General features: G+C 37.7%; 1 protein-coding gene and 1 pseudogene across 2 annotated transcripts; both read left to right on the forward strand.

The window, feature by feature from the left end:
* The first annotated feature begins 1,612 nt into the window (after positions 1–1,612).
* On the forward strand, positions 1,613–8,162 carry LOC149246417 (cysteine-rich receptor-like protein kinase 10). The gene is made up of 3 exons (XM_089455687.1): positions 1,613–1,715; positions 7,447–7,582; positions 7,778–8,162. The coding sequence occupies exons 2-3, from the start codon at positions 7,454–7,456 to the stop codon at positions 8,084–8,086; spliced, it is 438 nt and encodes a 145-aa protein (XP_089311813.1). The 5' UTR covers positions 1,613–1,715; positions 7,447–7,453; the 3' UTR covers positions 8,087–8,162.
* Positions 8,163–8,399: 237 nt separating this feature from the next.
* On the forward strand, positions 8,400–8,999 carry LOC149246418 (putative disease resistance protein At4g33300 pseudogene; annotated as a pseudogene). The gene is made up of 2 exons (XR_016263087.1): positions 8,400–8,770; positions 8,867–8,999. The product of XR_016263087.1 is annotated as a putative disease resistance protein At4g33300 pseudogene (transcript).
* The last annotated feature ends 4,293 nt before the right edge of the window (positions 9,000–13,292 follow it).

Here is a 13,292-nt window from a genome sequence, read left to right on the forward strand (position 1 = left end):
CATTAAGAATAGCTTGCTTTTAAGTGCTAAGACTCGGCTTGTATTCTGGGTCTCATACAGACTTTTGATTTTCGTCCAGATGTCCGCGGACGTTTTACAGTCTCTGATGTAAGCAACAACATTGTCCTTCACAGACATCTTCAACAAGACTTTGGCCTTGTTCTCTCGTTTTTCCCTATCTTGCTCTTGTGGCCCTCCGTTCGATTTCTGCTCATCGCATGTAACTATGGACCAAGCATTCGCACCCTCGAGCAAGGTCTGGATCTTAAACTTCCAATTCGTGAAGTTAGATCCATTAAGTTTACCAGACTCGTTAAGGTAAGATTCCATCGTATTACTCATTCTGAATCTACCCAACAACAAAAAAAACAATACCTGTCAGATCGATCTGTCACCTCTGCCACCGATCTACAGTGTCTGGCAATCCCACTCCAATGAGAAAATTCGGCGTTTCCAATACAGCCGAAGAATCGATCTGATCAAAATTGATCCGATCTGCCTCTCCCGGATAGATCTGCAACTTCGCCGATCTGCACCCCTTGCAAACCGCCAAACGAAGTTGAGGCTTCCCGCAGATCCCCTTGAAGGAAGATTGACACGTCCCCCTTTGTATCGGCGCTTTCCCGAGCGAAAAATCCGCGCCAATCAAAAATCGCTTAGAGTAATTTTGCTGGCGCGATTAATCCGTAAAATTCCGCGCCAATCAGATGTTCTGGCGCTCTGGCGCGATTAATCCCAAAAAATCCGCGCCAATTCCCCTCCTGGCGCTTCTGTCAGCGCAAAAAGCGCGCCAATATCCTTTCTCCTCAGAAAAAAAATATCCGAGTCCGAGCCAGGTGTTCTGCAGTCCACCTGCTCAATTGAGCACAGAGCTCTTATGTACACGCGGCCACAAAGGCACCTCAAGCCACACAGGAAATTCTGCCACACAGGCAATTCTACCACACAGGCAAGCTAGCTACAAAGGCACTTCAGCCACAAAGGTGACAAAAGATCAGGCTCACCCAATCTGAGCTCCGATACCAAGATAAAATGTGAACATAATTGAAAAGAAAGAGATGTAGCTCTCAGGTGTGGCCTGCACCTGGAGACTACACTCACAAAACAAAGAGATCACTCTCGTACACTCTATTATTCATCAATGAAAGATTACATCATTAAATCAATACTAGGAATTAGGAAGTTGCACCCAAACCCCTAAACTTTAGGAACTAATCCTAAACTAGGGAGAACGTTACAACAATGTAACTATTTTCTCCATTGATACAAAATAATATTAATTATTTTTAACTGTTTGCACATAATTAGTTTTGTTTTCTTTAGTGCAGGTCGTGTCTTCGAATCTTTTTATGGATATTTACTAACCATATGGCTCGTTGTTGCAGCTGTGCACACTGTCAGTATCGATCCTGGCGAGCAGAAGGCGACTGTTACAAGAACACTAGTGTCTGCTGATGTCTTTTTGAAGAAGTTGCAGAGGAAATGTGGGAAGCATACAGATTTGTGGCCAGTGACTCAGAATAATCAGAAGAAAGAGTCCAAGACACATAATCAAATGCAGAGGAAGAAGCCGAGGGATCTGAAGCAACAAACAGAGCAAAATCCAGGTAACGATGGAGGTGGTAAGTCGAATGACAATGCAGCAGTGGTTTAGAGAAAAATGCAGAACAAGACGCTGAAGACACAGAAGGAGCAGAATTCGGGCCGACACGAAGGTAAAAAACCCTTCCACACATCTGAAAAGGAGTTATTAACTAATAAGGAAATAGAGTCTAGTACACAACATTCATCCTAGCATTATAATGGAGAATTTTTTTTCACAGAATCTTGTTAATAGGATGATAAGATTAATATGGTTTATGGGATTTTAGATAGGTAAAATATTAATTGGGATTTTTTAATCGTTGAATTATTTTTGTTTTAAAAGAATTATTACAATAATCATGGTGAAGTTAAGAATGTTGGTAGTGTGATAAATATTTTAAAATTTAAGATAGATCTCAATAAAAATTTGACAATCTAATAAAAAATTCTTTTCATATTTAACTTTTTATTATTTAATATGGTATAAGTAAAAGATTCTTTTCCTCCTATAACATTTTCTAAATTGATTTCAAATTTTATTTTGAAACCTATAGTAATTTTTTTTTTTCAATATTTATTATATTTATTTTCTTGAACAAATAAATAATTCTAGTTTTCAAAATTAAAATTAATCACCTCCCTGGACATCCCATTGCACAACCATTACAATCAATCTACTCATTGACCCTGATTACAAATTCAAACCAGTAATAATCTATCTTTTCCCTACTCCCTGCGGTGAAATTACCAAAAGCCATTACTCTAAATTGGCACACAAAACCAAACGGTAGCGTTCAACCCAGTTACAATACCTTCTGTCTTGTCTGCGCAGCAGTTCTGGGCCTATGGCTCCTCTGAGCAATACAATCCCTTCCAGTTACACAGAGAAGCTGGTCTTTTTATATACAAAGATCGAAACTAGTTTCTAACCTAAATTCCACAACATAAATGCATTATACCACTCAGTTTAGGCTAGTTGAATGACATTATACCCTTATGTTTAGGGATAATTGGAATGACAACACCAGCATCCTAAATTCCTTCGGAAATACATTGAACCTCTAAATTTATGGCTATTTGGATTGACAGCTCCAACATGGAAGCTTCGCCGATGTTGGGTATTGGAGACTGGCCACAATCTGCATCGTATTCTTGGCTTCGCTGATGTTGGTCTTCACGTCTCTTGGCATCAAATTCGGCTTTTTGTTTCTTATAATGAGCAGATCCAACTCTCAACAGATTTGGGAATATCTTAGAAATTCAAAATTTCAGATTTGAGAATATCTTAAAATTTGATGGCCAAGAGAAGGGAAATCAACATAAATTTACAGTATTTTGCTTTACAGTTAGGTTTAGATAATATGTTTTTAGTAACTATAAATCTCTATTTTACTAGGTATGCTTGATATCCAATTTTTATTAATATTTTTTATACTTATTTATATTTTTTATTAACTGATTTTTATATAAAAACCCTTTACCCCTATTATATGATCAATATATTATGTCATTTTTTTCAATATATAACCCCAATATGAATGCATTTGGTATGCTCCTCTAGTGAGGCCTTTGTGAGTGTTGCCTCTAGTTACAGCCAGATTTAGATGATATACCTCAGTAACCATATCTGGACATTCTGTAGAATAGTATTGTCTAAAACTTTTAATAAATGAAACAATTTTTAGTAGAATAGTAATATTTTGTTATTTAAAATGTATTTTTGAATATATATATATATAAATTTATCACCCTAAAAAATCTTGAATTAGCCACTCAAACTTATCCTACTTATCCTCTGACAAATCTCTATCATATTTGAGACAAATTCAAATGAAAAATATACCCTAAAACTCTTAAATTAGGTAGACAACGGCCAGTAGAATTAATATACTGTTACATACTACGGCCTGTAGAATTAATACACCGTTACATGGGCGTACACAGAGTTGATTATATCACCCCAGTCCTTTTGGGGCTGTGGAAATGGATTTCATTTATCTGGGACATAAAAATATAAACGATGAATCATGACAGCTACAATACAGTAGATATTCAGGTTAGAATAATAGATACTCTGTTCGTTTTGGAGAACAGAACTTTACAGTGTTCTAAAAGAGATTTACCAAATGATTACAGATTCAAGTTAGAGCAGCTGAATGAATGATTATTTATACAATAAATTTATGAACAAAATAAAAGCACACTGTTATATCAAAAATGTTTTCACCTAAATTGCAACATCTTTGAAATAACTAAAAGTCAAAACGGAAAAATGTTTCTTACTTCATAAAGCGTATAATGTCTTCAAAAACTTCTTCCCCCATCTTTTTTGATGTAATTGTATATTTCATTGTATCGAACAGATAATGGGCAAGTGGTCGAAGATGCATTATTCACTATTTGTCCAATAGTGTTTCCGATGGAAGCACTGGTAGCTGCTACTAACAATTTTCACGTTGATAACAAGATTGGAGAGGGAGGATTTGGCCCTGTATACAAGGTAACACAGGCTAATCACAAGGCTTCTACTGGTTTATATAGAAAACATCGAAAACAAGCATATAATATAATTAAGATTTAATTTACAAAATCTTTCATACTGAGCATTTGTCCGAATCTCTCAGGGAACTACCCACGAAGGAAAACAAATAGCTGTGAAGAAGCTGTCGTCAAAATCTAGTCAAGGAAGGAAGGAATTTATGAATGAAAAGCTGCTTGCAAAAATTCAGCATCGGAATTTAGTGAATCTACTCGGCTGCTGTGCACAGGGATCAGAAAAGTTCCTTGTTTCCGAGTACTTACCGAATAAGAGCCTTGATAAATGGCTATCCGGTGAGTCACTTGCACTTAATGTATCAAGATAAAAATCAGTAATGTATCAATCTAGATAGTTCGGTGTTGAATTGGCCTCTTATGCATGGATGCAGATCCCGAGAAACACAAAGAACTTGATTGGCACATACGCTATAAGATTATCCTGGGAATAGCTCGTGGGCTTTGCTATCTTCACGAAGATTCTCAACTGCGGATTGTTCATCGAGATATTAAAACCAGTAACATTTTGTTGGACAAGAAACTCATTCCTAAGATAGCAGATTTCGGCACTGCGAAAGTTTTCCCTGAAGATAGGACTGATGTCAGCACAGGGATTGTTGGAACCCCGTAAGTTATTAATACAATTCTCACGAGAACACACAGACAAAAGCTAATAACAATTAGAATGCATGCATTTAGAAAATGTTCACATTTTAAACTACCTATACATATAAGGTAAATAGTTAAAGGCTAATAAATGCTAATAGGTCCAGTGTCTAATTCTGAGTACCTTTTAGCATGTTAAGTGTGAATTTATGTGAATTCATTTATAGAGTTCACGACACAGACACCCTTTGTGAGTTTGTGTCACTGATGTCATGACCCTTTCATAGTTGATTTTTGCTCAAAAGGAACCCTCCCAAGACCTTGCCTACTGTAATTCTGAGTGCCTTTTAGCATGCTAAGTGTGAATTTATGTGAATTCATTTATAGATTTCATGACACTGAGCCCCTTTGTGAGTTTGTGTCACTGATGTCATGGCCCTTTCATAGTTGATATTTTCTCAAAAGCAACGCTTATGAGAGTCTGGCTACTGTATATCGATTGCTACCTGTTCGACCTTTACCTCACTTGCATGACTCTTGTTTACTGTCAGTGCAATACCATGCAGGTACGTGACATGATCTTGCATGCAGAACTCTAAATCGCCTATATTTTCACGAGTCTTTGATCGCTGGTACATTATTATAACTCTTTTCATGCCGTGCAACCTTGTCTTGGTCGTTAGTGAGAAGAATTGAAAGGAAAACGTAGAACAGAGATTGTTTTTTTCAATATTTCAAACAGTTAAATAAGATTACATTAAAGTATAGTGAGATTGAACTAAATTCAACAAAACTGGTCTAAACTAAAATGGACTGTGATACTTCAATGGATAAGTGATTGGAATTGGATTCCCTAATAGTTAAGAGTTAAATATTAGAAAACAGAAGTGAAATGTGAAAGTAATGATTAATGGTTGCAGAACTTTAATTCGATTTTTTTTCATGATGTTTTAACTGTGTAAACTATTTTGACTTTTGCTCAATCTTTGCTGGCTATTTGTTATATTTTTTTTTATTTTTTTTTGAGGATTTTTAAGTATTTTATTTTTATTAAAATTGTCTATAAAATTTATTGGAATCACAGGTTTGAGTTGTGGGCTCTCTAGAATTGTAGTGTCTTAGTTATTTTTGAAAATACTGAATTCATATATTAAGTAAAAACAAAATTTAAACAATAAAAATGAAGTGTTGAATTGACAATGAGCCATACTGGTTGGTTCAAAAGGCTTCGACAAATGTCTCTCTTTATGTGATTTACGAAGAAGTTCTACTTATAAATAAAAATGAAGATTAGACAAAAACAAATTTAACTTATATTTCCAAAAAAATAAATTAAACACCAAATAATATAAATTAAAAAAAAAAATAATCATTAATAATTTCCCATTAATAAAATTAAAAAGAAAGATGATGATTAATAATTTTCCTATAAAGATCCATTCTGGTTCTCGGGGCGGACCATTCTGGTTCTCGGGACATGAAGATCCGTCGCTACGGTTTGAGGAAGCGCAGCGCTACACCTGACAAGGAAAAGGACCGGGATGGCAAGAGAGTCAGAGGCCGGAAGGGGCACGAGAAGGAGGAAGGGGAGACTTCCAGGCGTGGTCAGGGGAAAAACAGAAAACCGAAGGAGACGGTTAACCACCGCGTTCGAAGGGCCGAGCAGGCTTTCCTCCGTTACTCCAACCAGGCAGTGCGCAAGGTCATGCAGCGGCTTGAAGAGGAAGCGCTTCAGGAACAATCCGACGAGGAAATGGAAGATTGGACTTTTCTCCTCCATGACCCGGGACAAACCAGAGGGCGTATGTCCTTATTTAAACAGTCCCTTCACATCTACTGGGTGATGAAGGGGATTATGGCTAAGGCGTTGACACAAGTGGCGAAAGAAATGGTTAATTTAGCTAAGGGGGATCCAGACATTCGCCGTGAACTGAGCTTCCTTCGTATAGCCATGATGAAACAGGAGGAGGCCATGATGAAACAGGAGGAGAAACTGGATGCTATCCAGCAAATGCTGATTCGGGACCAGCCAGAACGTGCGGAAGCAGCGAACCAGCAACCTGAGGGAGACAATGACTGATACGAGATATGTTTAGAACTTGCAACAATTTTTTTGGTTATTGCTTTGTATTTGTCAAAGATAGGAAAAAGCATGTAATACAGAGCAGTAGTTTTAGCAATAGTTTTAGTAAGTTACAGGATTGCATAGTTTATCTAGCAAAGACTATCAGACTGTGGACCTACTTTTTTTGGGCTGCTATTAAGAACTATAGGTGGAACTATGTCCCGGTTTCCCCTAGAGGGCGGGCAGAAACTGTTTTATGAATGCTGTAATGTTCTGATTGATCAAGTTATAGAATGAGCACCATCTTAGCTTACAAAAAAAAAAAAAATTCCTATAAAAAAAATAATAATTAATAATCATCTTTGTTTTTAATTTCTATTATCATGATTTAATAATAGAGATTAAAGGATTGATGATAATTAACCATTAAATTTTTTCATTATTCTATGTAAACCCCTCATCCCATTCCAATATATCTCCTTATGGACGTAATTACTTTTTCATTGTTGTTAAATTTTTGAATTTACATTCTTGATTAGTTTTTATCTTCTAAGGTCGAGCACTACAGTTTCTTCTGCAAATAAATTTCACATAATCATCGCTTAGCTCCTAAAAGTTCCCTCACATATCTCTTCCATTGGAATTTGAATATGCAGAGGGTATATGGCACCAGAGTATGTTATGGAAGGGAAGTTATCTGCAAATACAGATGTCTATAGCTTTGGCATTGTTCTCCTGGAACTTCTCACTGGAAGAAAGATATCATCTGAACCGAGGGAGCTTTTAGGATGGGTGAGATGCTCTGATAGTGTTGTTGTATTTTTCTCAGGGGATATCTTTAGCCGAAGCATGAGATAACGGATTTCACTGATCTATTTTGATACGAATTCCTCATCTGTTGAAATGTATACTTATTTTATCAATAAACTAAATTAAAGCCAAAATTATGCAACTCTCTTTCATGTATATATTTTATGAAAAATGCAGGTGTGGAGTTCATACAAACCAGGCAAACCAGACAATGTTTTGCGGACGATTGATCCAACAATAATTGAAACATGTGATAAGGAGAAAGCGTCGAGATGCATTCAGGTTGGTATTTTGTGTACACAGGAGGATTCATTGCGTCGTCCACCAATGTCAGAAGTTACTGCGATGCTTTCAACTTCTTTGATACTACCAGTTCCAGCAAATCCACCGGTATCACATTCTCCATCTAATCTATCATTTCTGACTTTTTTGGTTACAAATATGAAATTTGATGGGTTATATTTATGTTTAAGAAAGCAAAGATAGAGATAATTTTCCTCGGACACCGATGGAGTTTTATTTACAGGGGTATGTTGTTTTTTTTTCCTTAAAGAAAGGAGTATGTTGTCAAGTGTGGAGTTGTGCGGAACTTTAATCTTTAGTACAAGCTATTATGATATTGGCATATCCCTATAATTGGATTTCTTCAGTAGAATCAGTTTTTCCTAAAAAGCTATACATTCATCTTCATAAACAACAAAACAAAACCTGTAAATGGGCATTTAATCTTATTTGGCATGATATTCATGCTTTCAACAACAAAAGAATCCACATATAGTATTTCCACTTATTGTTATTGATGTATGAATCACAGGTGCAAGCAGAATGCAAAGGCCTGCCACTCGCTATGAAGGTGATCGGAAGCTCTTCGCGTGGTGAAAGTCGCCCAGTGTGGGAGAGTGCTAAGAACAAGCTCCTGAATGGGGAGTCAATATCAGATTATCATAAAGAAGGACTTCTTAGATGCTTAGAGAGCAGTATTGATGCCCTGGATGAAGAAGTACGAGAGTGTTTCTTAGACCTGGGGTCCTTTCCAGAGGATAGGAAAATATCTGCGGATGCATTATTGGACATCTGGGTTTATGTGCGAAATATGGAGTGGCACGATGCTTTTGTTATCTTATTGGAACTCGCTAGTAGGAATCTGTTAAACCTAACAAGCAATCTCAGGTAAGTGCCTTATCTTCTATTTGTTGTATGCTCTAGATCGTTGATCTTAGTTTCTTCCCTTATACATTGTGTGTTCTTGGCATTTGGATCTAGCAGGAGTTGTGCAATCAATTACGGAAGTACCTCGGAGCTCTACTTTTCTCAACATGATGTAATGCGAGACTTGGTGTTGGAATTCAGAGGCACAACAAACAAAATAAACACACAGCAGAATATCAAGCACATATGACACAGTTTTTAACGTGGTTCACCCAACCAATCTGGGCTACGTCCACCAAACATAGGCATCAGGAATTTATTAATCAAATTGGAGATTACATAATGAAAACCTCATATAACTCTCACCCTCTCAGCAAACCATCCGAATGGTTGCCTGTTATATAGCATAGAGAATCTAACAGCCTCATTAACTTCCTCACATCAAATATAGGAGGCATTAACTCCCTCCCAACAAACTGGAGTTAATCTAGGACCTGAATTCTATTGTTGTCATTAGCTGAGATTTTTCCTATTTTGCTCCAAACAGAAAATCTCAACAATCTCCACCTTGACAACAATTCCCCTGATGCCCTGTTATTATTATTTTATCTTTTCTGCAAGCCAAGAGAAGCCAAACACCAGCGTAGCTTCTCCAACAAAACTGGTTTCGTGAACATGTCTGCACAGTTCTCCTTTGTATGCACCTTTTCAAGAGAGACTCCTCTTTCAGTGATAACCTGTCTTACAAAATGATATTTGATTGGAATATGCTTTGATTTACTATGATAGGCCGGATTCTTAGCCAAATGTATTGCACTTTGACTGTCACAAAGTAACCTGATGTTGCCCTGTAACCTACCAAACTCACCAAGCAAACCTTTCAACCAAACCGCCTCTTTGCAAGCATGCGAAGCAGCAATGTATTCTGCTTCAGTAGTGGATAAAGCAACAATGTTCTGTAGCTTTGACATCCAGCTTATAGCTCCACCTGCAAGAGTAAAGACGTACCCTGAAGTTGATCTTCTCTTATCCAAATCACCTGCAAAATCGGAATCAACATATCCGCAAACAAATTCACTACTCTTATTGTAAGAAATACAATAACTACTTGTGCCTCTCAAGTACCGAAGCACCCATTTCACTGCTGACCAGTGTTCTTTACCCGGATTTTCCATGTACCTGCTGACAACCCCAACTGCATGAGAAATATCTGGTCGAGTACAAACCATCGCATACATTAAACACCCTACTACATTGGCATATGGAATTCGAGACATATAATCCTTTTCTTCATCTGTATTAGGACATAAACTCGAAGAAAGCTTGAAATGGGAAGCTAAAGGGACTGACACAGGCTTCACATTATTCATACCAAACCTCAAAAGTATTTTCTCAACATACTTTTGTTGTGATAGCCACAGCTTACCATTACTCCTGTCTCTGAAAATCTCCATGCCCAAAATCTGTCTTGCCGCTCCTAGATCTTTCATATCAAACGTCCTTGCCATCTGAGTCTTCAACCTGTTGATTTCTTCAATGCTTTTTCTTGCTAAAAGCATATCATCAACATACAATACCAAGATAATGAATATGCCATTATTCAACTATTTAAAATAAACACAATGATCATATTCACTTCTAACATATTTCTGACTCAACATGAAAGAATCAAACTTCTTATACCACTGCCGAGGCGACTGCTTCAGGCCATATAATGACTTCTTGAGCCTGCAGACAAATTTCTCATTGCGATGGTGAACAAACCCTTCCGGTTGTTCCATATATATTTCCTCATCTAAGTCACCATGTAGAAATGCAGTCTTAACATCTAACTGCTGCAACTCCAAATCAAGCAAAGCCACTAATGCTAACACAAGTCTAATTGAAACAATTTTAACCACTGGTGAAAAAATCTCATGAAAGTCAATACCGACTTTCTAAGAAAACCCTTTTGCAACCAACCGAGCTTTGTACCTGTCTTCCGTATCATTCACACCCCGTTTCAGCTTGAACACCCACTTGCATCCCACAGTTTTCCTGCCTTTGGGAAGTTCAACCAGATCCCATGTACCATTCTTACTTAAAGCCATCATTTCGTCCTTCATGGCTGCTTTCCACTTGTCACTATTTGAACCTTCTACAGCTTCCTGATAACACAAAGGTTCATCATCATTAGCGATCAAAGCAACTGAAGTAACATGATCATCATACCTTCTCGAAGGGCGTTTGATCCTTGTAGACCTCCTTAAGAATGTTTCTGGTGCTTCCACAATTGGCTGTCTATCAACTGTAGGAACTTCTTCATGATCACCATCTGAGACCTGTTCATGACCTCCATCTGAACCCTGTTCATAAGCTGATTCTAAAACCTGTTCATGACTAGAATCTGAACTATGGTCGTTATGACTACCATTAGAAATGTTGTCAAACTGAACGTGCTGGAAATCAAATACATCATCCTGTTTCAATTTACTATCTATATCTAACTGTACAAGAGAGGATTCATTAAACTTTACATCTCTGTTGATGATGATTTTGTGGGTAGTAGGATCCCACAATCTATATCCCTTTGTTCCATCACCATACCCAACAAAGATATACCTTTTAGACTTTGGATCTAATTTATTTCGCTGATGTTTAGGCACTAGAGCATATGCATCACAACCAAACACTCTGAGTTTAGAATAGTCACAAGGGTGTCCTTTCGATACCTCTTGCGGAACCTTGCAGCCTATCGCCGTTGATGGAGATCGGTTTATCACATAACAAGTTGTTGCCACTGCTTCTGTCCACAACTCCTTTTGCAACCCGGCGTTACTCAGCATACACCTTGCTCTCTCCAGAAGAGTCCTGTTCATGCGTTCAACAACTCCATTCTGCTGAGGAGTATAAACCGTGGTCTTATGTCTCTCGATCCCTGCATCCTTGCAATAGCTGTCAAACTCCTTGGAGGAAAACTCACCACCATTGTCAGTTCTTAAACATTTTATAGTTCTACCAGTGCTGTTTTCTACCAATGCTCTAAACTGCTTGAATACTGTAAAAACATCAGACTTCCTTTTCAACATGTAGACCCACACTTTTCTAGAAAATTCATCAATAAACGATACAAAATATGACGAGCCACCATATGACGCTATAGGGTCTGGACCCCAAACATCTGAATGGATATAATCAAGTATGCCTTTACTAGTATGTTTGCCTGTTTTAAACTTTTGCTTACTTTGTTTACCAAACAAACAATGTTTACAGAAATCCAATTTTCCAGATCTTAGATTAGGAAGTAACTTTCGGTCAGCCAAAATTTTCAATCTTCTTTCACTCATATGCCCCAATCTTTGATGCCATAAGTGAATGGAACTACTGTCATGTTCAGACACAGACACATGATCTGACCCAGTTCTACCTTCTAACTGAAATAGATTTCCTACTTTCTTAGCTTTCATAACTAGTAAGATGCCTTTGTAAATTTTCATTACTCCACCTTGAATTACAGTTTTATATCCATTTGAATCAAGTGCTCCTAATGAAATCAAATTTTTCCTTAAATCTGGTACATGCCTCACATCAATTAATATTTTTGTTGTCCCATCAAACATTTGCAGTTGTATGCTCCCAATTCCCACAATATTACATGTTACATCATTACCCATGTACACAACACCATCATCAATTGATTTATATGTTTTAAACCAATCTCTATGTATACACATGTGGTTAGATGCCCCGGAATCTAACAACCAATGTTGATCATGTTTTGAAACATTAACAGACAATACCTCATCACTCATACTTGAACCAGATACTGAACCTGTATATGTGGTGTTGGCTTCCTTCTTTTCTGTCGAAGAGCCTTATTTAGCAGCCTGCTTTCGCTTCCAGCAATCCTTTTTCAGATGTCCAGCCTTGCCACAATGCCAGCACTTCACCTTTGGCTTCTTTCCTTTGGACTTTGAACGAGAGTCGCTATGCTTGCCCCCGGAGTGTCTCTCTCTTGAGCGACCTCTGGCCATCATTACCTCTGATGTAGAGGTGTCTGCATTCGACCTCTTCCTCGTCTCCTCACCCAACAAGGCTCCAACAACATCGTCAAACTCAAGAATTTCTGATGTACTAAAGCTTATGGAAGTAACAAAGTGATCCCAGGATTCAGGCAATGAACATAATAGAGTTATTGCCTTATCCTCTGAATCAAATTTCACATCTAGACTGTCTAATTGCACCAGTAAGGTATTAAAAACATTCAGGTGATCAGCAATTGAGGTACCTTCTTCCATCCGCAAACCATAAAGCTGCCGTTTTAGGAGAATTCGATTTGTCAAAGATTTCGTCATGTAGAGCTTCTCAAGCTTCGACCACAGGCCTGCTGCGGTTTTCTCTGACACAATGTTGAATAGAACATCGTCCGCCAGACATAACCGAATTGCGCTAAGAGCTCTATCGTCCATCTCATCCCATTCCTCCTCCGTCATGGAAGGAGGTCTTTTGTTTTTCCCCAACAGTGCCTTCGCCACACCTTGTTGAACCAGCAGATCGTGCATCT

This window comes from Pinus tabuliformis, chromosome 7 (genome assembly GCF_031772625.1).
Source record: "Pinus tabuliformis cultivar Carrire ecotype Pingquan chromosome 7, CPIR1, whole genome shotgun sequence".
Lineage (NCBI taxonomy): Eukaryota > Viridiplantae > Streptophyta > Pinopsida > Pinales > Pinaceae > Pinus > Pinus tabuliformis.